Below are 27,330 nucleotides of genomic sequence, written 5' to 3'. Positions count from 1 at the left end.
ATTTGCGGCCTCCAGAGATTAGAGTGGGACACCTTGGGGAGCATTCCTAGAAATTCTACTTCCCACCACATGGAAACATGGGGGCTAGGCAAGATGATTGCTAAGTTCCTTTAGATTTCCCTTGTTGGACTTCATTTCACCTCCTGCCATACTATCACATACTGCCAAGCAGCAACCTCTGCTCTCCTTCCTCCTTCATCCAGCCTTTCTTCACCTCTGTCCTTACTACCATGAACTAGTGTCAGCTCCTTCCTCCCCTCAGTCCTACTTTACACTTTGAGTTTGAACCTCCCCTGGGTGCTAAGCAGTATGACATTCCTTATTTCATTTCTTCTTCCCACAACCATCAAGTAAGCTAGGCAATATCATTCCCATTTTGCAGATCCAAGAACTAAGTTTTATTTTATTTTATTTTTAACTTTAAAGATTTTATTTATTTATTTGACAGACAGAGATCACAAGTAGGCAGAGAGGCAGGCAGAGAGAGAGAGAGAGGAGGAAGCAGGCTCCCTGCGGAGCAGAGAGCCCAACGTGGGGCTTGATCCCAGGACCCTGGGATCATGACCTGAGCTGAAGGCAGAGGCTTTAACCCACTGAGCCACCCAGGTGCCCCCCAAGAACTAAGTTTTAAAAAGGTTAGATATCTAGCCCCAGATTAGAGAGTAAGTTTAACTCCAACACCCACATTCTTTCCAGTACCCATCAGCATGTAGGAAGATAATGAGGCCAAAAGAAGTGGAGGGGAAGTCAGAGCACACCTGTTCCCCCATCCCTCATGCTCCAGCTTGAAATGAGATAGAGATAAAGCCCCAGAAGTGACCTGGGCAGTTCTTGGACTGCTGGAGGTGTCCGAAGACTGTGAGTGGATGGCTGGGTATGACAACTCTTCTGGGGAACGAAAGCCACTTGGTGAAAGTGCACCCATTCATTCCATTTCATATCCCTTGGGTTGGTAAAATTTAATTCTTTCAACCTCAGGTGTTGGGGGCTCTTTCCCTGCCTGTGAGAGCGTAAGTCGATATAACTACTTTGGAGAGCAAATTTGGCAATACCTGGCAAAACTGAGAAGACCGTTGCCCAGCCCCAGCAATTCTGCTCCTGTGCATGTGCCCTGGAGAAACTCCCCTGCACATGCAGGGGGAATGCACTAGTATCACTTATTGGAAAAATAGAAATCACCTAAATGTGTATCAGCAGGAAGTAGACAAATGGTAATGTGTTCATATACTAAAATACTATGTAGCTGTAAAAATCTAATCCACATAGAGGAGCCGTATAGAGGAGCATGCATGAATCTCACAAACATAATGTGGTTAAAAAGATCATCAAAAATAGTTTGTTTTGATACCACTACATAAAGTTTAAACATGTGTACTGTATATTGTTTGAGAATCATATATTAAAATGTATTAATAATACTTAAAATATGAATAAATGTGAGGCAACAATAAACATATCATAAATAAAATCATATCATGATGATTACCTCTGGCTGGGAGAGAAGGGAGTACAGTAAGAAAGTCTATCAGGGGCCTCATCTATGTGGGCAGTGGTTTATTTCTTAAGTGGGGTGATGGCCATGATAATGCTCTTTAAGTCTTTTTCATATGTGAAATATTTTGTAATAACTATTAAATGGACAAGTAATCACTACCAGGAATATGCTTAGCACAGAGCAGTAAGTGGAAAGAGCAGGAAGCAGAAGTGGATATTCAGTATACTCCCAAGGTAGAACAAATGAGAAGAGAAAAAAAATATGGATTTAAAAAAAAGAAGACCATTTTCAAAGGGAGGGGATTAGGGGGAATAGGTAAGCCTGGTGGTGGGTATTAAGGAGGGCACATATTGTGTGGAGCACTGGGTGCGTTGCATAAACAATGAATCTTAGAACACTGAAAAAATAAAATTTACCAAAAAAGTTAAATAAAATGTCAAAAAAAAAACCAAACCCCAACAGATGTTGAAAGTCTGAGGGTGATCTTTTTTTTTTTTTTAAAGATTTTATTTATTTATTTGACAGAGAGAAATCACAAGTAAGCAGAGAGGCAGGCAGAGAGAGAGGAGGAAACAGGCTCCCTGCTGAGCAGAAAGCCCGATGTGGGGCTCGATCCCAGGACTCCGAGATCATGACCTGAGCCGAAGGCAGCGGCTTAACCCACTAAGCCACCCAGGCGCCCCTGAGGGTGATCTTTATTGTCTTCTGTATAATAACAACATAACACTTTATTACATTTTCCAAACTTTTTATATAGTGAGTACATACTGCTTTTGAAATCAAAATCAAACATTGGCCTTTTTTAAAAGATGCATTTGTTCTCTCTAAGCACCAAGACATGATAAATCATAGCCTGGAGGTGCCTGGATGACTCAGTCATTTGAGCATCTGACTCTGGGTTTCGGCTCCAGTCATGAGCTCATGGGTCATGGGATCGAGCCCCATGTCAGTCTCTGCACTCAGCTGAGCCTCTGTTTGAAAAGTCTCTCCCTCTGTTCCTCTCCCCACTTGTGTGCTCATGCTCTCTCTCTCTCTCTCTCTCTCTCTGTTTCTCTTAGATAAATAAATCTTTAAAAAAAAATCAGCATCAAAAAGGGGGAAATTTTTTTATTCAGCATCTACTACAGGAAGCCCTGAGCTAGATCTTAGTGAAAACCTTTCACATCAGGCTTAGAGTCTGACAGGCCTACCTTTAAGCCCCAATTCCACCCCTTCCCAGCACCTACCTTGAGTCTCAGAGTTCCTATTTGTGAAATGGTCATTAAAAACCTTCCCTGCTTGCCTCATGGAGCCATTGCATGGGTACAATGAGATGAGGCCCATCGAATGACTCCGTGACCCACAGCAGACCCTTCAAAGCACCTCCATGTCAGACTAGACTCTGGGCACAAGAGAGAAGGGCCAGTTTCTTCCTTTCCTCTCAAGGCAGCCAGAGGGTCAGTACAGACAGCACTGTCAGGGACAACCCAGGACCAAGGACAGATGGCACAGAGAGTAGGACATGATTACCCCTGACCAGGTAGATCCAAGCAGGGGGACTGAAGTTACTACTAAATAATTAGAAGGGAAAACCTTTACCCTCAAGCACCTCCAAGTAGACTTGTAGACACCAAGCAAACTCATCTCAAACAATATACGAACAGAATAAGGGAAGAAATGCATAGCCTAGGTTTGAACCTGGTGCCCTCACTTCCCAGCTGAGTGACCATGGTCCTGAGTACGCACCTAATCTTTTGAGCCCCTCTCCTCCTCTAAAGAGAAGCATGCATGCCTCCTAAGTCTTGCTGAGAGGACTGGTTGAATGAAGCACAGACTTCATTACCAAGCACCTTCTCTGGGTCAGGTGATGTTCCTGGAGCTAAGGACACTACAGGGAACAGTGAGACAAGTAGCATGGCTCTCGAAGGGAGATGATACATCGTGATCGCCCAGAACAGTGCCCAATAGGGTACAGCCAATACATGTCTGTGCCCGTGGTAGCATGACCACTATTAAGAAACCTCATAGGCTGGCCTGGTGAGGGCTTGGGGGAAGAGTGTGTTTCAAGATACGTGAAGGTTTTTTGAGGGATAACGTAAGGCAGAACCATGGTGGGAGTCACGAAGCTGTGGTTCATTGGGTACGTACAATGTAAAGGCTTCACATGTAATAATTTGTTTGATCCTCGCGGCAACCCTGTGGGATGGACACTCATCGTCCCCATGTTACAGGTGAGCAAACTGAACCACAGATCATGTAAAACTCGCCTGAGGTTGCACAAGTGGTGAAGCCAGGATCCAAAACCAGTCGCTTTGTTCCTCCCTGCCGTCTCTTGGTGGGTGCCCCAGGCAGGCTGCTTTTAAGTGCTCAGGGCTTCTTTTGGAAGCCCAGATCGCTGGCATTTCGCGCGTTGGAGCTGCAGCAGGATGACCATCTGTCAAAGCGTTCTTGTGGGGATTCCGGGTAATAGAAGATGACTGAATCTTTCTACAAAACAGGCGGCGCCCAGTGTCTCTCCGTGGCAATACTCTGGGATGCTAATGAGTGATTTCCTCTTGTCTCTTACAGCTCACAGCGCCCCACTTCCCTGTGGTGGTCAAGCTGGGACACGCCCACGCCGGAATGGGAAAGGTATGAGAAGCAGCTTTTAGACTCACATTCATACCCATGCAGCCTCCCCAGACTGCTTGTTCCCCTCTCCTTCTGTCCCCTGCCAGCCCCACCTTGGCTCCACGGCCCAGAACAGTGTTGGAGAAGCCCAGGATGCAGGATGCATCCTGTCCTCCCCACCCCTTGCCAACCCCCCAAGCTCCTGTACCATGAGCGTCTCTCCAGTTCAGTCTGTACCCACTGAATCCTGCCTGGAGTTGCTAGCTAATTGTTTCCTATGATTGTGGATTCAGAGCAACGAATGTAAATCATTTTCTAGACGCTGATTCTTTTGTTCCCATCCTCATTTCCACGGTGGCTCTCTAAATTCCAGTCTTACTCACCTCCCCGCCACACGTGCGGGGCCAGGACCTAGAAGGAGGTGAACACATAAGGCTCTGTGGAGGAAGGCCCTGGAGTCAGTTAGCTTCTGCAAGAGTAAATCATATATGTTACACAGTCACAGCTGACATATTTGTCATAATTGGTCAGGTCCTTTCAGCTGCAAGTGTGGAAACACAACTCAAATCAGGAAGCGAAAGAGAATCCATTGGTTCAAGCCACCGGGAAGTCTGGGAGAGTTCTCTATAGGTCTGCACAGAGCTGGCTCCAGGATGCCAAGCAATGCTATCAGAGCTCGGTCTCCTGTATTTCTTGACCTTGTTTATCTTTGCCTGGTGTTTTCTTCAGATAGTCAAGAAGGCTTGGGGACCTACCCTGGTCCCCAAGCTCACTGTCACAGAGGAAGAAAGACCGTGGCTCTTTCCAGCATCTCTATATTAACCCCACAGTGGAAGGCTGGTCAGCCTTGCTCGGGTTCCTGTGTCCATCCCCTAACCAGTGCATGTGAAGATGAGTACAGCCCCAGTCGAACCTTGTAGACCAGGATGTCCACAGGAAAGGGAGATTTACTCCTAAATAAGAGGGGTGGGATTGTGGGGAAACGTGGGGGCCACCACAGGCCTCCTCTCAAACCTCTGGCTCGAATAAATAGAAACCTTGATCTGAGTAGGCCCAGCCCCCTCATAAATAAGCCTACACCTGGCACCTTTATTCTTCTCCACCCTCTTATACCTTCTGTGTCATCTGTTCCCACCCAAACTTCATCCCCTTCAGGCAGCAAAGGGCCAGATGGGTCAGGGCATGACCCACAGCTCTGACATTCATGTGAACTTGAACAAGTTGCCATCTGACCTCTCTTGGCCTTCTCTGTCAAAGGGTGGTGATTCTAACAACCGTCTTTAAAAGAAATCCTCCCTCTAAAATACTTCGTCTTCCTGAAAGGGCATACCATGAGGGCAGGGGTCTTGCCTATTTGCCCACTGCCATATCCCGGGCCAGTAGCCCCTCGGCTTGTTGGGTGAGCGGATGGATGAGCGACTCCCTCTTTAGACATGTTGCTGTGTCTGTGCCCCTTTGGCCCCTCCCCGCAAGCCCTCCTGACCTCTGCCCCCAGGCTCTGGCACTGCCCTTGCCTTAGTCCTCAGTGACCCTCTGCTGCTGAATCAACAGGCACTTTACTGTCCTCATGGGAGCTGACTTTCCTGTATCTCTTAAAGCTGCTGGTCTTCCCTTCTGCCCAAAACTCCTTCTCCAGTGGCCTTTAACTCATGCTCCTCTCCTGGCTCTCCTGTCTCCACCAGTCCTTCACCGTCTCCTTCATGTTGTTTTCTTGCTGCACCATCTTTAACATGCACCTATTTGCGCTCTCAGCTCCTAAGGTCACCTGCGCGCTAATAGTCCCCGGGTTGGATTTCTCATCCAGAGCCTCAGCTCTTATATCCAGTTCCCTCCTCTACATGTCCCCCTGGTCTCCCATGGAAACCTCAGACTCTAACAGTCCCAGATAGCCTGCTCCCCCTCCTCGCCTTCCTCCTCCTCCGCCTCCTCCTGTGGCTGTCTCTGCAGCAGGAACCTCCAGTCCCTCCATTGTCTCAAAGCAAAAATCTGGGATTCGGTTCCCCACTCTATGTCTAATAGGTTGTCAGGTCTTTTCACTTGCCTTTGTTAACGTTGCTCAAAACCCATCCTTTTCTTTCTGCCCACTGCCACCATCTTGGACAACTCTGGTAAAATGTTCCCAAGAATTAAATTCTGTATTTCAAGCTTCAAATGATCCCAGACAGGAGATACTTAGAGAGACTGAAGCAATGCTCAGAGGAGGGGGTGCTCTGAGAAACTCAGGCCCAACAGGGTCTCCTCCATGGAAAGGAGGACACATATCCAAGGATAAAAAGTGTCACTGGCTAGAATAAACTGGAGTTTGCAGAAATGCTGACATCAAGGGAAAAGGGCTCTTCTCCTTCAGTATGCAATGAGAAAACTATCAAGAATGGCCTGGGCATGCCAACTGAGCAGATGATGTCATATTCATGTCTGAGAGGGAGAAAAACAAAACTGGTACCTTCCATGGTACTTCTACTTCTCTCAAGAGGGAAGATGGTCTTCCTGGAGACCAGCAAAGAGAACATTCCTAGGAGGAAACTGGTGAAGAGGTTGCCAATAGACTCAGTGTTGGTGGAAATCTACCTAGGTCCCCACTGCCATCATCAATTATATTTTGCTCCTTTGTTTGTATGTATTGATTAGTACCTACGTGGTGCCGAGAACCAGAAGATAAATAGGACCCAGTTTCTGCTGTCAGGAATTGAAGAGACAGGCACGTAAATAGGTATAATGTGTGTCACGGGTCTAATAGGAGGGTGTGCAGTGAGTATGGGGATTGAAGAAAAGAGCTTAATTCCACCTAGAGGATAGGAGAGTGGAAAGAAGTTCTATGTCTGGGGAACTGCGCATGGTTTGCTATGCCTTGAGGTAGAAGGAGTTCTAGCAAACAAGGAAGATCCAAAGCGCCAAAGAGATGGGCTGATACTCTCTGAACAAAGAATAGAGGCTATCACAAGACACAGAAATTAAAATATAGTGAGACGCTATGCAGTTTGGGGGCACTTAGGTAGGAGGTTATCATGTGGAGGATCATGTGTTGTTTAGAAATCAGTCAGGCTAGACCAATGGTTCTCATGGCGGGAGGAGAATTCTGCCTCCACGGGGCAATTTTGGTTATCACAACTGGGGGTGGGGTTGGTCCTACTGGCATCTGGCATCTACTGAGTGGAGACCAGGGATGCTGCTGGGAACGGCCCACAGTGCCTGAGCCAATCCCACAACAAAGAATTACACAGCCCAAAATGTCAATAGTGTCTAGGTTGAGAAACCAGGGACAAAACTAATTTCATTTCCTTTGTTGAAACTCTTACCAGTCCAGAAACCAGAGGAAGCAGTGGTTATTGTAGAGTTCAACAGGCTTCAAAGTCTGTTCAAAGCATTGTAATTATTCAGATGCTAAAGCCTATGTTGTTCAAATAGGTTTGGAAAACGCTGTGTAAGTTTTTATTTTATTCTTTCTAATATCTTTTTTATTTTTTATTTACATTCAATTAATTAATATATAGGGTATTATTAGTTTCAGAGGTAGAGCTCAGTGATTCATCGGTCTTATATAACATCAAGTGCTCATTACATCACATGCCCTCCTTAATCCCCATCCCCCTCTTATCCCATCCCCACACACAGCAACCCTCAGTTTGTTTCCTATGATTAAGAGTCTCCTATGGTTTGTCTCCCTCTCTGATTTCACCTTGTTTTATTTTTCCCTCCTTTCTCCTATGATCTTCTGTTTTGTTTTTTAAATTCCACAAAGGAATAAGATCATATGATAACTGTCTTTCTCTGATTGACTTATTTCACTTAGCATAATACCCTCTAGTTCCATCCATGTCTTTGAAATGGCAAGATTTCATTTTTTTTCTGTTATTCCATTGTATATATATATATATATACCACATCTCCTTTATCCATTCATCTGTCAATGGACATTTGGGCTCTTTCCATAGTTTGGCTATTGTGGACATTGCTGCTACAAACATTAGGAGACAAGTGCCCCTTCAAATCATTACATTTTTATCTTTGGGGTAAATACCTTGTAGTGCAGTTCCTGGGTCACAGGATAGCTCTATTTTCAACTTTTTAGGAACCTCTGTACTGTTTTCCAGAGTAGCTATACCAGCTTGCATTCCCACCAACAGTGTAAGAGGATTCCCCTTTCTAAAGTAAGTTTTTAGTGTGGCACTTAAGAGTCATGAATTTGCTTAGATACACTGTTGGGGGGAAAGAACATGAAAGATGTGCTGAATTCCCCAGACTTAGCTGACCACAGAAACCTTTGTCCATTTTTTTATTGTGTCCTCTTATTAGTTTGTAATAACTCTTTCCATATTAAGCACTTGTCTTACTTTGCAACTCTTTTTCTCATTTGACAGTTACATGTCCATTTTATTATTTAGTTTTTAAGCATTTTTAAAGGTTTTTTTTTTTTTTAACGTGGTCAAATGTTTCCATCTTTGAGAGCCAGTGTGTTATAGTGGCTCAGGGTGTTGATTTGAATCTAGCAAGTAAGTTATGTAGCCTCCCCCACCTTCGGTTTCTTCATATGTACAAGCAGATAATCACAGTAGCAACCTCATAAGCTGGTTGTGAGGATTAGGAGACATGATGCATGTCAAGCATCCAGTGCCTGCAACATGGTGGGCTCTCAATAAATACTAGCTGCCATGAGTATTAAGAATGTTCAGGGGCACTCGGCTGGCTCAGATGATGGAGCACACAACTCTTGATCTCGGGGTCATGAGTTTGAGCTCCACAACGCGTGTAGAGATTACTTGAAGAATGCTCAGACATGCTCTGGGGACCTAAAATCCAAACTTGAAGTCAATAAAGGAGATATGACTAAACAGCATCATCTGTCAAAGACTATATCCCATTTGGCTGTAACTTCAGGATGAGTCAGATGAGTAAGGAGTTGCCAAAACCTCTCATCCATAAATACGCAATAAATAGATGAAAATGGGCTCACCCACATTAGTCATTAGGGAAATGCAAATTAAAACCACAACAAGATGCCACTCTGTAACCACCAAAAGAGCTAAAATTAAAAAGATGAATAATGCTAAGCATTGGCAAGGACATGGAAGAATTAGAACTCACACACACAACTACTAAAAGTGTGAATCGATAAAACTGCTTTGGAAGACGGGTTGATATTATCCGCTGAAAGGTTGCACAAAAGTTCTGTTAGGGCTAGCTAGCCTAAATGCATGTGTGTGCTCACCAGTGTTTTTATAGTAGCTCATTCATAATTGCCAGAACCCAGGCACCGCCCACGTATCCATTAATAATAGATTAGATAAATAAAGTACAGTATATTCAGACAAGTGGGAAACTTCCAGCAATGAGAATGAACGAACTACAGTTATAAGTAACAACGTGCACGCCTTTCATACCCATATTTCATTGAGTGAAATAAGTCACATACAAAAGAATCCCTATTTTAATGATTCCATTTATATAAAACTCAAAAACCAGGGAAATAAAACCACAGCTTGAAATGGGATACGCATTTAGATGATACAATGTTTAAGGAAAACAAGAACATTATTACCAAAAAGAGTAGAAGTTGCCTTTGTAGAGGACGAAGGAGTGATCGTGGGGAGGAAGCAGGAGTGAGCAGTTCTAGTTCTGGATGTGGATGTTTGCTTTGTGATAGATATCTCGTTGGACTGTTCTTTTTGGGCTATGCAATCCTCTCTATATGTGTTATAGTTCAAAGTAAAATAAGGTTTAAAAAGTGGAATCCGCTCTTAGGATATATTCATGGAGATCTGATGTCCAGAATACAGTGAGACTCCTGCGCTGCCCTGGTCAGTCTGTGGCCAGGAGATTGTTTTGGGTTCTGGGCTCTACATCCATTCTGGGTGTTTGAGGCCACCATTGACAAATCAGTGTGTCCCAGGGAAGGTTAACTGAGCAACGAAGGAAAGAGGCATCTGCTAGGGATAGTGTCGGCAGCCTCTGCAGAAACGTAGAGAATTGTCATGGGCAGATGTGGTAGGACTTGAAATAATATCTAGCAGGCAGAGCTGGGACCAAAGTTAGGAGGAAATGAACAAATGTCAATATGTCAATGGAGCAAATTTCTAACAGTTGGAGGGGAACATTAATGGAATAGATGGTCATTTAGGGAAGAAGTTCTCATCAATGCAGATTTGGAGCAAAGATGCATACTTACTGGAAAGTTTCAGGACCATTTAAGCATTGCATGAGCTCTTAGCCTGAGATGTTTGAAACCCCTGAAATTGGACAAATCTCTGTATATGTTTTTGGGAGGGGTGTGTGTGTGTGTTTATGTGCAGGTATGATACAAACTTTCTGGGTGGGAAAGGGCCCATAGCTTCTTTCAGCTTCTCACAGGGGTCTGTAACCCTTCCAAAGGTTAAGAAACCCTGGAGACACTTCTATGTATCTTTCAATGATGAGAATCTGTGGTTATTTTCAATAGTACGAGCAGTCCATTAAAAGGAATGGCACAATATCATGTTACTATCAGGGGATTAGAAGTCAAGTTCAAGGCCAGTTGCCAGTTGGGGTCGGGGGTTGTTAACGTTTATGGTATCTGGAATTAAGGTTTTGGGGTTGGGGTCTAGGTTGACCATTTCCTGGCTATGTGTCCTTGGGAATGTTATTTAATATCTCTGTGCCTCAATTTCCTCATCTCCAAATGGGGACAATATCGCCCTCCTGGGGTTGTAATGAAGATAGAATAAATCACTCGAGCCTTGGGAGAGTGCCTGGTAAACATTCAGTGAATGGGAACTTTAAAAATCCACTACAAGTATAAACTGTTATTCTGATTACTTAACTGCTTGTCTGGGCAACATCCCCAGGAGAGGCCAAAATCACAAGTTAACTCCACCCTGGGAGGTGCCTTATCCTTATTTCATAGATTCACAGACTCTCAGGGCTTGAGTCCTGGCACCTCATCTAGAAGATAAGAACGTGAGGCCCCAGAGAGGGGAAGGTTTTGCCCGAGGCCACACATCGAGAGAGCATCCCCAATAACAGAGCAGAAAGGGAAAGAAAAGACCTTTGAGATTATCTGACTCCAACCCATACTTTTGAGATAAGAGCAGTAATAATAACAAAACATAATAACCACAATAATAATAAAATCTAATGCTTAATAGAGTTTACTCTGGGGGTGCCTGATGGCTCAGCCAGTTGAGCGCCTGCTTCAGTTAGGTCATGATCTCAGGGTCCTGGGATCGAACCCCGTATGAGGCTCCCTGCACAGCACGAAGCCTGCTTCTCCCTCTCCCACTCCCCCTGCTGTGTTCCCTCTCTCGCTGTCTCTCTCTCTCTCTCTCTCTCTGTCTCTGTAAATAAATAAATAAATATTTTAACAAAATAATAATAAAATATTTTTTTAAAATAGAGTTTACTCTGTGCAGGCACTATTCTAAGTGCTTGAAATATATTCACTCATTGAGTGCAATCTTTATAACTACCCTATGAGGTAGGTAGAGTTGGTAACCCCCCCCCTTTACGGATGAGGAAACTGAGGCAGAGGGAGTAGGTGGTGGAGTTGGTGTCTGACCCCAGAGAGTCTAGTTCCAGTGCCTGAGCTCACAGAGGTGAAGGACACTGATGTGGTCACAGGCTGATAAGCCCAGACCTGGAAATCCTAACTTTTCCCCTGCATGCACAGGGGTTGCTGTCCTTCTAAGCCTGGAGTAGTGAGTGACAGGGTTCAGGTGCCCCTGCATCTGCTCTGGAGCATCAAGGTGTCATGCTCCTCAACTCCATGTTTCCAGTAGCCCAGGCATCTTGCACACCCCACTGGGTCAGGGCTGCTTCTGTCATCAGCTGTGAGCAACCTGGACTCAGGTATCATCTCTTGGACTGACTCATTCAGCAAGCTTTCCCAGCATCATCCACTCTTTAAGTAGGAGTCATGGCCCAAGAACACAGTAGTGGAGGAGGGAGGACGAGGAATGAGCAAATGGACAAATGGAACCCAGGGGAGCCATGAAGAAACCAGAAGGTTCCCCAGCACCTAGGAGACCGCCAGAGAGTTCAGCAGAAGCCAAGTTGGGTGAGAGCAGGGGAGGGAAGCGAGTCAGCAAGGTGTCCCAGGGAAGCAGCTTTCAAGGTCCCTGCCAGACCATGAAGTAGGACAGGGAGGGACCCTCACCCACCCCACCACCCTCCCTCTTAACTCCTCCCTCCTCCCACGTCCTCTCTCACCTACCCCACCACTCCCTTGAGATGACCACCGGCCTCACGTATACTCTGCTTCTCTTGAGCAAAAAGGACCCTTAGTGGAGGATCTATCAGTCCTTTACATGTTGGTGAAAATTTTGAGCACTGTGCTCTCCTTTTCAGAGACTCTGGCCTGAGGTTGTCCTTTCTACAAGCACAATATAAACCACCCATTCTCATTATTCCTGGATTCCATACAAATTCAACTATTCACTAAAATTTATTTGTTATTTGTAATCCCCAAATTAACTCACAGCACTTTCGCACTCATTCAGAGACATACGCAGAGCAGCCAATAATGGGCACGTTCCCGGCTGAGGTCCAGCAAGGCAGCGATCCGCCTTGTTTCAGCTCTCATACTATAAACAAGTGTCCTTTTCTCCCGTGTGGCTTCTATGTAGAGCCACACTACACATTCTTGCACTTTCTCGTGGTGATTTTATTGTTTAAAATGCCGCCCCACATACAAGTGTGAAGCTGAAGTGCTGTTAGTGCAAGAAATCCTAAGTGCAAGAAGGCTGTGATGTTTCTTACAGGGAAAAAAAAAAGTGTTAGATAAGCTTTGTTCAGGCATGAGTTACAGTGCTGTTGGCTACTAGTTCAATGTTAATCAATGAACAATATATATTCAATAAGATGGCTTGAAACGGAATCACACATAGAACAAGGTTATGTATTGCTCAGTTGATGGAAATGTCTGTGACCAGAGGTTTCCAGAAACCCTGTATTTCCCTTAGGAACAATAGTTCGGTATTCACAAAATCGGTATTGGCTGCAATGTTATAGAACATAACTACCGCAGATAACAAGGTTCAACTCTGTGCACCCGTGTGTATGTGTGTGTGTGTGTGTGTGTGTGTGTGTGTGGTATTTGTACATATGTGTGTACATCAAACACACATGCAGACACACACACTACATGTTCTGTAGAGTCCTAAAGGTCTCTTTCTTCCTTTGGATGCCAAAATGCCAAAATTCTAAGCATAAACAGAAGCAAACTAAAACAGTCATTTTATGATTCTATCTACCCTGATGTTTGTCATATTTAAGGTAAAGTCACTGGACCATCCACTCATTTTTCTTAGGACGGCTTCAGGCTTAGATCTCTAATGGCGGCACTCCTCTGCCAATTCCCACATCCGTGCATTGCTCTTGGTTGGCCTGGGTTCGGGAGACCTGGATTCTCCTTGTCAGCCCCGCACCTCAGAAGCCAGCAATATCCACCCAGGAAATCATTTAAACACATAAGTGCTGGTGTCATGATTTTCCTCACCTGATCGCTCAGAAGAATAGTGAGTAAAAGTATTAAAAGTAAATGTGAGATGGGGAGGTAAATGAGGGAGAATATGGGCTTTGAACTTAGACCTCCTTGCGTTCTCATCTTGACTCTGCCGTTTGCCAGCGTTATAAGCTTGAGCAAATTACTCGACTTCTCTGGGGTCACTCAAAGCAGAGGAGACAGGAGGATGAATAAGGAAGAGAGAGAGGGTATTAGCAATTCTGAGCACCTGAGCCAGGATACACATGCCTTCAACATCTCCGATCCCAGCTTTGCAGAGGTTCCAAGAGTTGTTTTGCCCAAGGTCACGGGTAAGTGCTGGAAGCAGGATTTGAATCAAGGTCAGCAGGTCCTTCCGCCCTTTGCTTCAGGCTGTGTGGGACACTTGGGAACGCGAACGCGCTGGTGGAATCATCTCTTTCCTTGATAAGGCGACCCGCCAACTTCATTGGAGAGTTGATTTGTAAAGAATTTCACAGGGCCCACCCAAAAAACATGTCAGTACCTTGGAGACCAGCACTGACCTTTTCATCTGAACTGCTCTTGGCTGGTGGACTAATCTCACCCTGGGCCCGAAGCCAAGACCGAGGACACTGATGCAAGACAATGAGAAGGAGAAAAAGAAAACTCTTCCTCCTGGCACAGGGTTTCATGGACCGTGTGCACCCCCGCACCCCCCAACACCCATTTTGTCAAGAGGAACAGAAGCCCAGGAACAGACTGATCGGGAAAGAATCAATTACCTGCTTTTGTGCACTCACCACACAATTCTTCCATGAAAAGCAGAATATTTTTGAACGGACAGACATTGAAAAACAGTAAGATTTCCTTTGTTCTCTCTCTCTTCTCTGTTTCCCTGGTGATGTCTATTGGCCCATCTTGGTATTGTATATAACAAAGGCCTGGGCCATCATCCCCTTAGAAGTCCCTCAAAAAGAGGAAGGTGCACGTGTTGCCTGTTGAGGTGGGAAACGCTACATGTAGTTTACCACAATCTGATTACTGGCTCCTTGCTTTTCTCCCAGCCTTAGACAGTCACATCTACAACAGAGGCCTAGTCAAGCTCTGGCCGTCCTTTAAGGTGGATAGTGCTACCATGGTGTCCATTTCTCAGATGAGGCAAGCAGAGATCAAGGAGGCACAATGATTTGCCCAAGGTTGCACACAGCATGCCAGGAAGGCTGCATGCTCTTTCCACCGGTGCTGGCACCCGTGCCAAGGGGAGGGCCGCCTCCAGACTGGTCCATGGGGAGCACAGCCTGCATGTCCATGGAGGCCATCCTCAGCCAAAATGTGCAGGTGCAGCCCCTTCTTACTGTTGGCAGGCAAAAGAAGAAATGTCTGGAAGCAAGCAGAGGCTGCCTGCCTCACTGAGGCTCACTGAGGCTCCGGCCCCGGGCAGCCTCCCTCCAATCTTCCTGGAAGGGAAACGAGCCACATCTCTGCCTTCTTGGAAATCAGTCCATTTAGGGTCAGTGGGCTCCACTGCTTATGGGGGGCAGCAGCAGGGTTGTTTGTGAGGGAAAGCCAGGGAAGGAGGTAAGCAGGGAGCTTGCTACGTTTTGGAGCGTGTGCATGTGTGTATGCACAAATGTGTGCACACGTGTGTGCATGTTGCTCTTGTGTGTGTGTGCATGTTTGGGGCAGGGTGAGTGGATGTCTTAAACATGGTTCTCAGCAGTCTCTACTAAGCCTCCGGACAAATGAGACGCTATTGGCAGACCTCATTCTCTTGCCTCCACTCCTGGCCTCTGGTTCCCAGAAACCTCCACACCAATGCCCCATCCTCCAGGAACGAGGCCAGAAGGTGCTGAGGAGGCTGTGTGGTGGGGCAGTGAGTGCTGTTCAGTCCTTCTCATGTCATGACACTCGTAGAAAATGGCTGTATTTAGAGGATTCAGCAGGGTCGATGGAGGAGGCTGCTGGAAGCTACTGAAAAGGGCCCCCAGCCACCCTGAGGGTTAGAGGAACAGAAAAGCAAGAGCACCTATTGAGTTGCTCTAGGTGATGAACCAAGTGTGTGTAGCCCGGAAATCACACAGGCCTGAGCTCCTTGACAGCCTCTCAAAGCTTCTCAAAGCAGGCTCTGCGGAAGGACTGGCAGCCTCAGCGGCCCTTGGGCCTGTCCCCAGACCTGCTGTGTCAGGTTCAGCGTTGTAAGAAGATGCTCAGTGAGCCCCAGCAGCTCTGCACAGCCAGAGGGTGCCAACTCAGATGCCCACTGCATCCGGGCAGTCTCCAGAACATGTTGGAAGCCAGGTGGAGACTGTAGGGACCAGAGAGGCCAGGCCAGCCTGCACGGGCAACTGCAACTCAGCCCCGACGGGACAAAGCCCCGAGACACCACACAGCCTGATGATCTGATTCTTTCATATGAAGCCAATTCTCTGGGTCTCTTATGAACTCCCCTGATTTTTAAAATATTGGCAACTAATTTTTAAATATTTAAAACACCATGGAGGCCAAATAAAACGTATGTTGGCCACTGAACACCCTTGGGACACCAGTTGGGGGCCTCCAACTTCAGACCATGAGTGTGGGCGTGCCCTCTCTTTCAGGAGGGCTATGAAGTTTCATGGTTAAGGCCATGGGGTATGCAATAGACCCAGAAGTTCAAATCCCAGTTCAGCCACTTATATATGGTACTTTGGTCGAACGCTTAACTCGCGAAGTCTTTGTTTTCTTATCTGTCCAATGGCCCCAGTAGATCTCCCTAGTGAGTGTGAGGTTTTCATCCTGACTGATTGAGATAAAGCACTTGTAAAAATTTGTAGATACGTAAGAGATATTGGTTCACTCCCTCTAGAACCTAAGTGCCTCCTACATTTTCAGCTGTTTACAGATCACTTGCAGACGTTACTAAAATGAAGATTCTGATTCACTAGGCCTTGGCCGGTCGGGGGAGGGCCCACCTGCGAGGCTAACAAACTCCCAGGTGATATCCGTGCTGCTAGTCCATGTCAACTAGTCATGCTAGTCAGAGCTCTGCAAACTTTTTCCATACAGAGCCAGATGGTAAATATTTTAGGCTTTCAGGCCATATGGTCTATGGTATCTACTCCATTCTGCTTTGTAGGATGAAAGCAGCCCTAGACAATACGAACATGAATGAGTATGGCCCTGTTTCAATACAACTTAATTTATGGACACTGAAATTTCAATTTCATATCATTTTCACGGAATATCACTCATCGTTTGATTTTTTTTTTCTCCCAATCATTTAAAAACTATTCTTAACTCATGGGCTACACAAAAACTGGCAATAGCCCTCAGGCTGTAATTTGCAGACCCCTGCTCTGGGGCATCTTCAAATCTGAACCAAATCAGCCTCCTCTGCTGGGTTATAAACTCGCTGGGTGTGGGAGCTGGACCCACCGACTCCACCTCTCTTCCTGGTTGAGGCCAGGCCCTGGACAGCATGCCAGGCCCTGGCAAGCCCCTTCCTTCACCTTACACAATGCATGAGGGCCTGGGGAGCTGAGGTGTTGCCTTGCAGAGCTGACATTTGTCAGGGTCCTCCCTTCCCTTCCATTCAATCTCATGGTCACACTGTAACTCTATAAACATGCAGGCAAAAGAATCAGTGACCTGGGAACTCAAGAACAACAGAAGGAGCTTTGATTTATTATGGGGAAGAGCAAAGGAAAGGAACCAGTGAACTGATAAGCAGGATAATTGGGCAGTTCCCTCAGCAGTCCATCAAAGACTCCCCGTTTCCATCACTTCCCATCACTCCTTCTGACCCCTGGCAACACATGACCCAAGCCAGCTGGGGAGAAGACACCCTTTGGGCTCTGGGTCTCAGCCTTTGGAAAGATTGGAGGAGGGGCAGAGGCTTTTGAAAATTTAAGGCCAAGGGCTCTTGTAGTCATTCAACAAATGCTAGTAGATTTGGATCCCAGCTGTTCCGAGTTGGTGACTCAGTAAATGTTTATTGAATATTTTGGCAAATATTTATGAACATTTGTTATGTGCAAAGAGTGGGCTAGACTCTGGAATAGAGGACTCTTGGTTAAGATCCAGAGGTGAAATTAAAATAACCCTGTATGTTAATTACACCGGAATTAAAATTTTATTTAAAAAAAATAAAGTAAATAAAATTTTAAAAATAAATAAATAAATTTTTAAAAAGATCCCGAGGTGGAAAAGGACATGGTTTCTGAATGCAGGGAATTTATACACAAAACACATGGGCTCACACTAGACTACAGTCCACAGCAGGGCTTAGCAAACTACCACCCACAAGCCAAATCCAACCCCTGACCTGGTCTTGTTAATAAAGTTTTATTGTAACATAGCCCTGTCCATTTTTGTGTGTTACTGTCTCTGGCTGCTTTCACAAAACAACATCAGAGTTGAATAGTTTTTATGGTCTGCAAAGCTTAAAATATTTATCATTGTACTTTTCACAGAAAATGTTTGCCGACTCCTGGTCTAGTACAAAACTTTTCCAAAAATTCGCATAGTAAACCACTGTAAGTACTAGATTTTTGTCTTGCCAGCTGATTCCCATATAATTATATATTGTTATAAGTTTCAAAGAATAAAACTTGCCTTTTCTATGTGCAAGTCATTCTGATATGTATTGTTCCAGTCTGGCATTTATAAAATATTGGTTGTGACCAATTAAATTTATTTCATGACCATTTCAAACCCATGGTTTAAAAAAAGTCCTGGTCCACTGGAAAGCACAGCATGTTTTCTCATTCATTTATTTGAGAAATATTTATGGAGTGCTTTCTACATGCCAAGGACTGTTCTGGACACTGGAGATACAATAATGAACACCACAGAGTCCCTGTCCTCATGGAGCTTACATCCAATGGTGGGAGGTAGACGAAGAAAGAATAAACAAAAAACAACTGTGATATGTCAGTGATGAGAAGGACTCTGAGGACAAAAGAAACAGGATGAGAGACACAGCATGGTGGGAATATGAGTAAGGAAGGCTTTCTGTGAGTCGACATGTGGAGGAAGGAATGAATGAGCTTATGTACATATGGAGGAAAAACATGACTGTGAGGAAAGAGCATATACTAAGGCCCTGAGGCAGGGCCTCTTTGTGGTCCAGGAATGGGCAGAGGGCCTGCCGGGCTACAGTGAGTGCTTGAGGTGACAAGTGGCAGGAAATAAGGCCAGAATGCTGGAGAGAGGTGATAGAAGATCATGTAGACAGCTGACAGCAATCCAAGCCAAATGAAGCAAACCTTACAGCAGAAATACCAGCCAAGTACTAAGAAGGGAATCCAGATAAAACTGAATGAAGGCAGAGGGGGAAATTAATTAAGTCATGATAGAGGGAAATGTCAGGGGGAGTGGGAGCATCTTCATGGGAAACCAGGGAGACTTCCTGGAAGTAGGAGCTTTAGCTACATCTCAAACAATAGGGAACAATAGGGACACATACTGCAGGTGGATACGGCTGAGAAAAGCTTTCCAGGCATCAGGAGACACACACACACACACACACACACACACACACACGATGTAAAGGCCCAAGAGAGAGTATCACAAGATGTTGGGTGTGATGGGAACAGTGGTTGTCAGGCTTAGCAGCACCTTAGAATCACCCAGAAAGCTCTGAAATTATACCCCTGCCTGGGACCCACCCCCAGAGACTCTGTTGTGATTGGCTGTCAGAGGGCCCAGGCACTGGCATCGTTTGGTCCCAGGTGATGTTAATGCAAAGCAAGTATCCCAGAGCTCTGGGCCAGAGTGAGCCCTGGAAGGGTAGGTGAGGCTGGGGAGGGGACAGGGCCAACTTTACGTTGCACTCTACAATTTGCTCTTAATCTTCTAGCTAAGAGAGAGAGAGAGCCACTGGTGGCCTGGAAGCAAAGAATGGGCACGTTCGTAAGGCAGGATTCGTAAGGCAGTAGTGTGAGAACGGAGAGGAGTCGGGGGCCAAGAGGGGGAAATTAGCACCCCCCGGAACCCGTTAGGAAGAAACCGTAGCAGTGTAGAGAAGAAATTAAGGTTTGAACCAGGTGGAACCAAGGCAGTGAGCAATGAGATAAGGACATCATCAAGGGATATGGGAAAAGCAGAATTAGAAGAACTCAGTGAGCAACTGGGTGCTGGGGCAGAAGAAAATTGAGAACACGATGATTCCTTGTGAAATCAGCAAGGACAGGCCTAATGGGGAAGATAATAAGCTCAGTTTTCAACATTTTGAGTGTGAGTTACCCATGGAAACAAACAACCGTAAGAATAATCACGACCGGGACGCCTGGGTGGCTCAGTTGGTTAAGCAGCTGCTTAAGCAGCTCAGGTCATGATCCCAGCGTCCTGGGATCGAGTCCCACATCGGGCTCCTTGCTTGGCAGGGAGCCTGCTTCTCCCTCTGCCTCTGCCTGCCACTCTGTCTGCCTGTGCTCACTCTCGCTTCTCTCTCTATGACAAATAAATAAATAAAATCTTTAAAAAAAAAAAAAAAGAATAATCACGACCCATTCACCCAGGCCTCGCAAGGTGCCAGGCCCTGGTTTTGTGCGCGTCCTGCGCAATTGTCACAAAAGCACTGGGAGGCGGGCAGTGCGATGATCTTCATTTCTCAGGAGGGAACACTGAAGCTCGGAGAAGCTAGGCCAGTGGGAAAAGGATGCTATCTGTGCTTGTGGGCACATGCCACTTTGCACTGAGCTGGGCGCATGGGGCATGCTTGGAAAATGTCACTCTAGCCAGCCCTTATTATCTTCTTTCCAACACGGGAAGAAAATGCAGGTCAAGTCTGCTGAGAAGGGAAGCCAGTAGTATTTCGGAGCCCTGTGTATATATAGATGTGTATATATATCGCCAGACCCATACCCAGTCTGTTGCTGCTTTTTATTTTTGGCTCTTTAATTAGGCATCTGAGTTGCTTCTTAATCTTACTCATTCTCAAGCTGTATCCCACGCCCACCCCATAATTATTTTATTTTTTACATTTCTTCTCCCGAAGTTAAATTCCATCTACTCACATTTGTTCTGCTCTGCGAGGAAAATCGTGTGGCTGGCCGGGCGGCCAGAGAAGGGTTTTTCTCTGTGGAGAGAAGGGGAACTTTATTTACTTTTTTAATATAGCTCCTCTCGCCTGTTCCAATGCCAAATAAACAAAGCTGCTATTCATTTCAGCATCTCCCCATCTCTGTCGTGCCCAGAGTCATTTTATCAGCGGAGTCTCTTGGGCCGTCTCTCTGAGAACCTGGAACAGCAAATAAGAATGTTCTCAAAATGTGCTTTGAAAATAGAATCCCGTTTAATGAGGCCACGGAGAGCAAGGCTGTTGCTTTCTTGGTAAGGGCAAGGGCAAACATTATGTTTAAAGTTGTGGCTGGAAAATGCTGTGGCCTCAGCAAAAAGCCTATCACTAGTTTGTGACTCAGGGGCAAAGATCTGAGACAGCTGGAAGGATAACTTAGAATCAGGTCACCCCTCTCCCCCAGACCCTATCCTCACGCCTGGGACCCCCAGATGATATGTCCGCCATGCCCTGCTCTTCCAGCTATCACCCCTCCATATCGTCCCCGTGTCTCATTCACAACCCCCCCAGTATCAGGTTGAAGGCCTAGAGCCCAAACTTCCATCCAGGGCTTCCTCCCTAGTGACTTGTCCTTGTTCTTTGGTCCCCGAGCCTTCTTTCCAATGGATGATGAAAACACTCAATATATAAATCATATCCCTGCAGCCAGTGATCTAGAGTCCCACCCAACTGGTCTCCTTGCATGGGCCCATCTCCCAAAAATGGGCCTGTCAAAGCTTCTCCATGGTGTCCAATTTGAAAACCACTCCCTTAGGTCAAAAGAGTCCCCAGTGACCATCCATTCGTTCATTTATCCATTCAGAAAATAGCTTCCAAATACCTACTATGTGCAAGGACACAAGGATATGGCGGTGAATCTAAGAGACAAGCACCAACTCTTTCAGAGCTTTATAATTTTGTAGGGGGCATAGGCAAATACAAGACCATTTGAGACCATGATAAATGCATGAAACAAGCCAGGAAGATGTCATTGAGTATGACCGGGGAGTGGAAGAGCTGTTTTAGATCAGATGAGCAAAAGAGGCCTCTATGAGGAGGTGACAACAGAACAGACAAGATGAGAAGGAGCCAGCTATGTGACGGTCTGCAGAAAGGGCTTTGCTGACAGAGGGAATAACAAGTACAAAGACCCCGAGGCAGCCCTGTGTTCTGCGAGTTCTAGGAACTGAGTCAGGAGTCGGGTGACAGGAGGTGAGGTCAGAGGGGTCAGCAGGGCCAAGGCATGTTGGCTCTTGTAGGCGCAGGCCTGGGTTTACTTCAACTGTTTCTGGCACCCACCATGATGGTGATGTGGTTTCCCACTGAAATAATGAGATTTGGACACATTCCTTTGTCCTACTGCACAGATGCTGGATGGAGGCCCAAGAGTCCTTACTTGGAAAATCCCTTTCCTCCCTTCCAGGCTTTCCTCTCTTCTTTTTCCTTTCCAGAAGCTACACCACTCGAACCAACCTCGTCCCTCTAGGGGCCTTCAATTTTCTCTTCCGTAACATGAGTTGACTGGGAGACATCAGAACCCTCCTCTTCCAGTGAAATCCTACATGGAGCTTGAAATTATGACAGACACAAGAGTAGCATTGCATTAGCTATAATTTTATTCTGTAACTTTTAATTTAAAACATTTATCACCACATCTATCAGGAAAACACTGAAGGTCTTCCAATGAACTTGGTCTGTATCAGTCTCGGTGCGCAAATTACCTCTATGTTTTGTGTCCTTGCAGAGCACGGTTTTGAAAAAATCACCAGCATTTTACCAGCTGGCTCTGCAATCTCAAGTGACTTTCCAAATAAGCCAAGACACGGAAGAAGTCTTACTCGGAGGGCTTCACAAAACACACTTGCCCAGGCAGCCCAAGTAAATGCATATTAAACATTCGAATGTGCTTTTTGTTTGCTTTAAAACCAAGCTTTTAAACATTTTATTTTAACAAAACAGTAATCCAACGTTTATTGCAACACTCCAGATCCTCCCATGGACATTAGAAAATAGCCAGTATGAGTCAGCTCCAGGACACCACTGCTCCCAACGCTCACACATAGTTGGGGTTTCCAGGTAGAGCCTCCTTGAATGCCATCACCCCAAAATAGACACCAAAGTAGACACCTACAGTGACACACAAGACCCTGAGGCCTTGGGCTGGAGCCAGGGAAGGGCAGCTAGAGTAGGGTAGAGAGCAAAGGGAGCTAGAGTACTTAAGTCCTAGTTTATTGTCAGAAATGATCCAAGTGTGTTCCCAGGAAGAGGTAGGGTGACACCTCCTTAAGTCAAGTCCTCCCAAACTCACCTGCACCTAGTACATTTGAAATCATACATTGAGATATCGCCCCCTTGGGACTCAGCCCTCTATACGTGGCTAAAGCAACTTCTCTTTGAAGCATTCTCTGTCTTACTCAAGCATGATGACTTCTGTCCTTCTGCCCTCCTTTGAGCCAGCTCTGAACCTGACACAGCTCTCTCTCATTAAGCCATCTTGCTCTCTTACAGTCCATGTTCTAGGTTAGACCTTGTCAGTGTTCTAAGCTAGACCTTGACGGCAGAAACCATGATTGGAGCCCCAATCACGGGGCCTGTTCTTTTCATTAATTGATTCAGTAAATATTAATTGAGCCCCTTCCATGTGCCAAGCAGTGTTCTGGCCAATTTCAGTGTTCTCTCAGTAGAGAAAAATCAAATGTGTGGGAACACTCAATATATCCTGAGTTATTGTCTCGTAGTCCCCTATGATCACTGCTCTTAGCAACACTAGGAGAGGAGGGATTTCGTTTATTTTCTTCCAACCCCAGCACAGAACTGGTATATAAATAGGGTCACCCTTCATAGTCTTTTTTTTTAATAGACTTTATTTTTTAGAACAGTTTTAAATTCACAGCAAAAAAGAGCAGAAGTTACAGATTTCCTATATACCTTCTTCCCCCACACATGCATAGTTTCCCCCACTATCAACGTCCCCCACCAGAGTGGTACATTCGTTACAATTGGTGAATTTTATTCAGTGCTAAAAAGAAATGAGCTATCAAGCCATGAAAAGACATGGAAGAAGCATCAATGCATATTACTAAGTGAAAGAAGCCAGTCTGGTAAGACTACATATTATATGATTCCAACTAGCTGACATTCTGTAAAAGGCAGAACTACAGAGACAGTAAAAAGATTGTGGCATCAGGGACTAGGGTGAGGAAGGGAGGAATAGGCAGAGCACAGAACATTTTTAAGGTAGTGAAGTTTTCTGTATGATTCTATAATGATGGATACATATGATGATTTGTTTGTCAAAACCCATAGTGTGAACCAACCAATTAGTGAGCTCTAATATAAACTGTGGATTCTGGGTGGTAATGATATGTCATTGTGGCTTTACAGTCTTTTGATTTTATTTTTTATGATGACTTTGGGATATCTGAAAGCCTATTAATGTACCATTGTCGTGGTACATTACATATGCTGGTTCCATATTTATCTACTGGAACCTCATAATATTTTAGGCTGAGTTGTTTCACAGGTTAGGCAGCTCTGGAAAAAAAAAAAATGAATAGGTGGGGTGAACTTGAAATTCCTGGAGACAGGATGAGAAAAAGGCCCAAGGCTCTGTCCCCCAGCCTCCAGGGCCTTGTAGGAATCCTAGCTCCTGGGATGGGGAAAGCTCACTGAGTAGCCTAGGACTGGCCATTCTCACTGCTCACTGGTTCTTCTGGGTTTCAAAAGAAAGAAGACAAAGGTTAAGAGAGAGGAAAATATAATAGTAGGATGAGGTGGTGGAGAAGGTAATATAGAGGTAGGGACGGGAGCAGAGATTTGCTCCTGCACAGACTACGAATAACAAATTCTAGGAGATCTAAAAGAACCTCCCAGTCTTCTCCCTGCAGCACCAAGCCCTAAAGATAGGGGACTGTGATCATGATTTATAACAAACCTACAGGTAACCAGCTCTGTTCTTTATCCAACATTTTAAAAACAATCCCTCCATATACATACTCTCTCTCTCTCTTTACTCAAATAAATGTATTTTAAAATAACATTTTATTTGACTATCACAGTTTTGAGTTTTATGGGCCAGATCATTTTTCCTAATACACATTGAAATAAATAGCTGTTATAACTCAGTGTTCATCTGTGTACCCTCTAAGTCATCCTGAGGACCACCAGCATCATGCACACAGGCCTGTCACATGACTAGTAGAGAGAAGTCAGCACTCCTGGCCCTGAACAGACTTGGAGCCAGTCTTGGTCTTTGATTTATGAGCAATTTACGGGCAAGTCACATGTTCCTCTCTAGGTGCCCACTATTCATCTGTAAAATCAAAGAGTTGACCGGGAGCACCTGGGTGGTTCAGTCAGTTAAGTGTCTGCCTTCAGCTCAGGTCGGATCTCAAAGTCCTGGGATCGAATCCTGCCATCAGGCTACCTGCTCAGTGGAGAGTCTGCTCCATCTTTTCCCTCTGCCCCTCTTTTTTCTTTTTTTTTTTTTTTTTCTGACAGACAGAGATCACAAGTAGGCAGAGAGGCAGGCAGAGAGAAGGAAGCAGGTTCCCTGCTGAGCAAAGAGCCCGATGCGGGGGCTCAATCCCAGGACCCTGGGGTCATGACCTGAGCTGAAGGCAGAGGCTTTAATCACTGTGCCACCCAGGCACCTCTACCTCTGCCCCTCTTGCTGCTCATGTGCTCTCTTTCTCTCTCTCTCTCTAATATAATAAATACAATCCTTAAAAAAAATTTAAGACTTAAAAAAATAAAGAGTTGACCAGATGCCTCCTCCAATCCCTCCCTCCTCTGATGCTCTGTGTTGTTCGTTCGAACGGTAGAGTCACTGAAGGTGGCACACCCAGGATGGAGTTCTCAGCACCCTGCCCCCCTTCCCACCTTCTGAAGATTCTCCCCATCACCCTGTTACACCCCCTTTTCCCAATGCAAGGCCCATCTGCATGGGAGACAGGCCTGCACAGATCCAACCCCCAAATTAAATAAAGTTGTTAAATTAGAAGAAAAACACTCAAGTTTTGCCAAACCTCAGCACAGTCCTCTGATACCCTTTAAATTTGGTGAATTGAGTGATATCCTTTGCCAGGGAGGCACATCCCAACCCACACAAACGAAATCTCTTTCTTGTTTTTTAAAAATGTTTACTATGACCTTTCATATCTCAATCTTTCACAAGGGACCCAGACAGACAAGGAGTCTAACCGTTCCCAGGCAGACTCCCCCACTCAGCATCCTCCTCCACTGTCTGGTTGTAGAGAGACACACCCAAGCCCTTCAGGCCAGTCAGCAGGTTTCAAACCCTCCCTCAAAGGGCAATATGTGGAGGGGGAGAGTTAAAAACTGTGGGCAGTTGAATGCAGAATCTGCATGTGATCAAGATTGCCTATGGCATCACTATACCTAACAGGCCTTTGGCACAGCCCCTGGTAAAGCCTCTTTCTAGAAGTTTGTCAGAGAGACCTCTACACCCAGAAAACAGGAGCCACCAGGTCCAGAAAAGTAAAGGAAATAGCTTGAATTCTATTTGTGTATCTCAGATTTTATGAAATTTCCAGATACATTATTACCCAGAAAAGCACTTAGAGTTAATGCCAGACAGCCTATGCCCATTGCTTTGTGCCAGGCACTGCTGAAATTGTGTACATTGCTGATTTCACAAAATGTTTGTAGTAACTCTGAGAGGCGTGTATTATTATAAACTCCATTTCACAGACGAGCAAATGAGAGTTTAGGGAATATAAGAAATTGCCCAAGGTCACACAGCTAGTACATGGTAAAGCCTGATACCCAGACCCAGGCTTGAAGCAATACCTTCCATGTGTGGGTCGTTTTGCATTTTTTTAGTACTCTATGCATGTCATAATAACCATTAGAGAAATGGATAGATTATAGGTTAATAGAATAGACAAACATAGCAATATAATTTCTAATCCTCCCAATCTTGTGAGGGTAGGTATAGATATTATCACCTCCATTTACATATGAGGAAATTGAGCCCCAGAAAGATTTAAGAACTCGTTCCAGGTTATGGCATTTATAAGTGCTTAAGCCAGGATTTGAACCTAGATCAGCCTGACCCCATAGTTTGGGCTTTCCCAATGCTGCCTGCAGAATTTCATCTGATTTTTCTAATGATGTTGTGACTTCTGTAAGAAAAGGGAAAAAGTGTGGCGTAGTAGAGCCTAGATCCTATTAAATGAATTTCTGCAAACCTGGCCTGACTGATCACCTTTAGGAGGTCACTAAATATTCAGCCTAATGCACAGTCATATGTACAACTTCTATCACTTTCTGGCTTGTGTCTTTCAAAGCACTTGCATACTAGCTGCTTCCTTTCTGTTTATTCCCTCTCTATCAATCTATCAAACCATCTCTTTATCTATCCACTTACTTATTCTTTACCTCCCCAACTAAAATAGTCCCTCACATCTGTCTTATTTATGACTGTATTTCAGTACCTAGCACAGTGCCCTCAGTAAGTATTTGTGGACTAAGTGAATGAGCACATGCTCAGAATTAAATGGCTATTAAACACCCCAAGTGGCATAGAGCCCTGTGGGAGTTCAGAGGAGGAAGGAGAAACTCCTGTGAGTTGGAGTGGACCAGAAAGGCTTCCTGGAGGAGGTGGTGGATTTTAGGGCTTTAATGGGTGAGTAGGTATCAGGTAGAGGAGCAAGGAGACCATTCCAGGAAGGGAAGAAACCAGAGCAGAAGCTCAGAGAGAGCAGCTTGGCATCATCTAGGACCCTGTGATAGAAGTGCCTCAGAGCAGCT

General features: G+C 45.3%; 1 protein-coding gene across 1 annotated transcript in view; it reads left to right on the top strand.

Moving 5' to 3' along the window:
• SYN3 (synapsin III) overlaps positions 1 to 27,330 on the top strand; it is a 459,720-nt gene that overhangs the window by 381,393 nt on the left and 50,997 nt on the right. Inside the window, 1 exon segment of the mRNA XM_047742754.1 lies at positions 4,043 to 4,105. Coding sequence (XP_047598710.1) covers positions 4,043 to 4,105 — 63 coding nt within the window.

This window comes from Lutra lutra, chromosome 8, assembly GCF_902655055.1.
Source record: "Lutra lutra chromosome 8, mLutLut1.2, whole genome shotgun sequence".
In the NCBI taxonomy this organism is placed as follows: domain Eukaryota; kingdom Metazoa; phylum Chordata; class Mammalia; order Carnivora; family Mustelidae; genus Lutra; species Lutra lutra.
The sequence above is the reverse complement of the archived record's forward strand: the minus strand, read 5'-3'. Positions and strand labels throughout refer to the sequence as shown.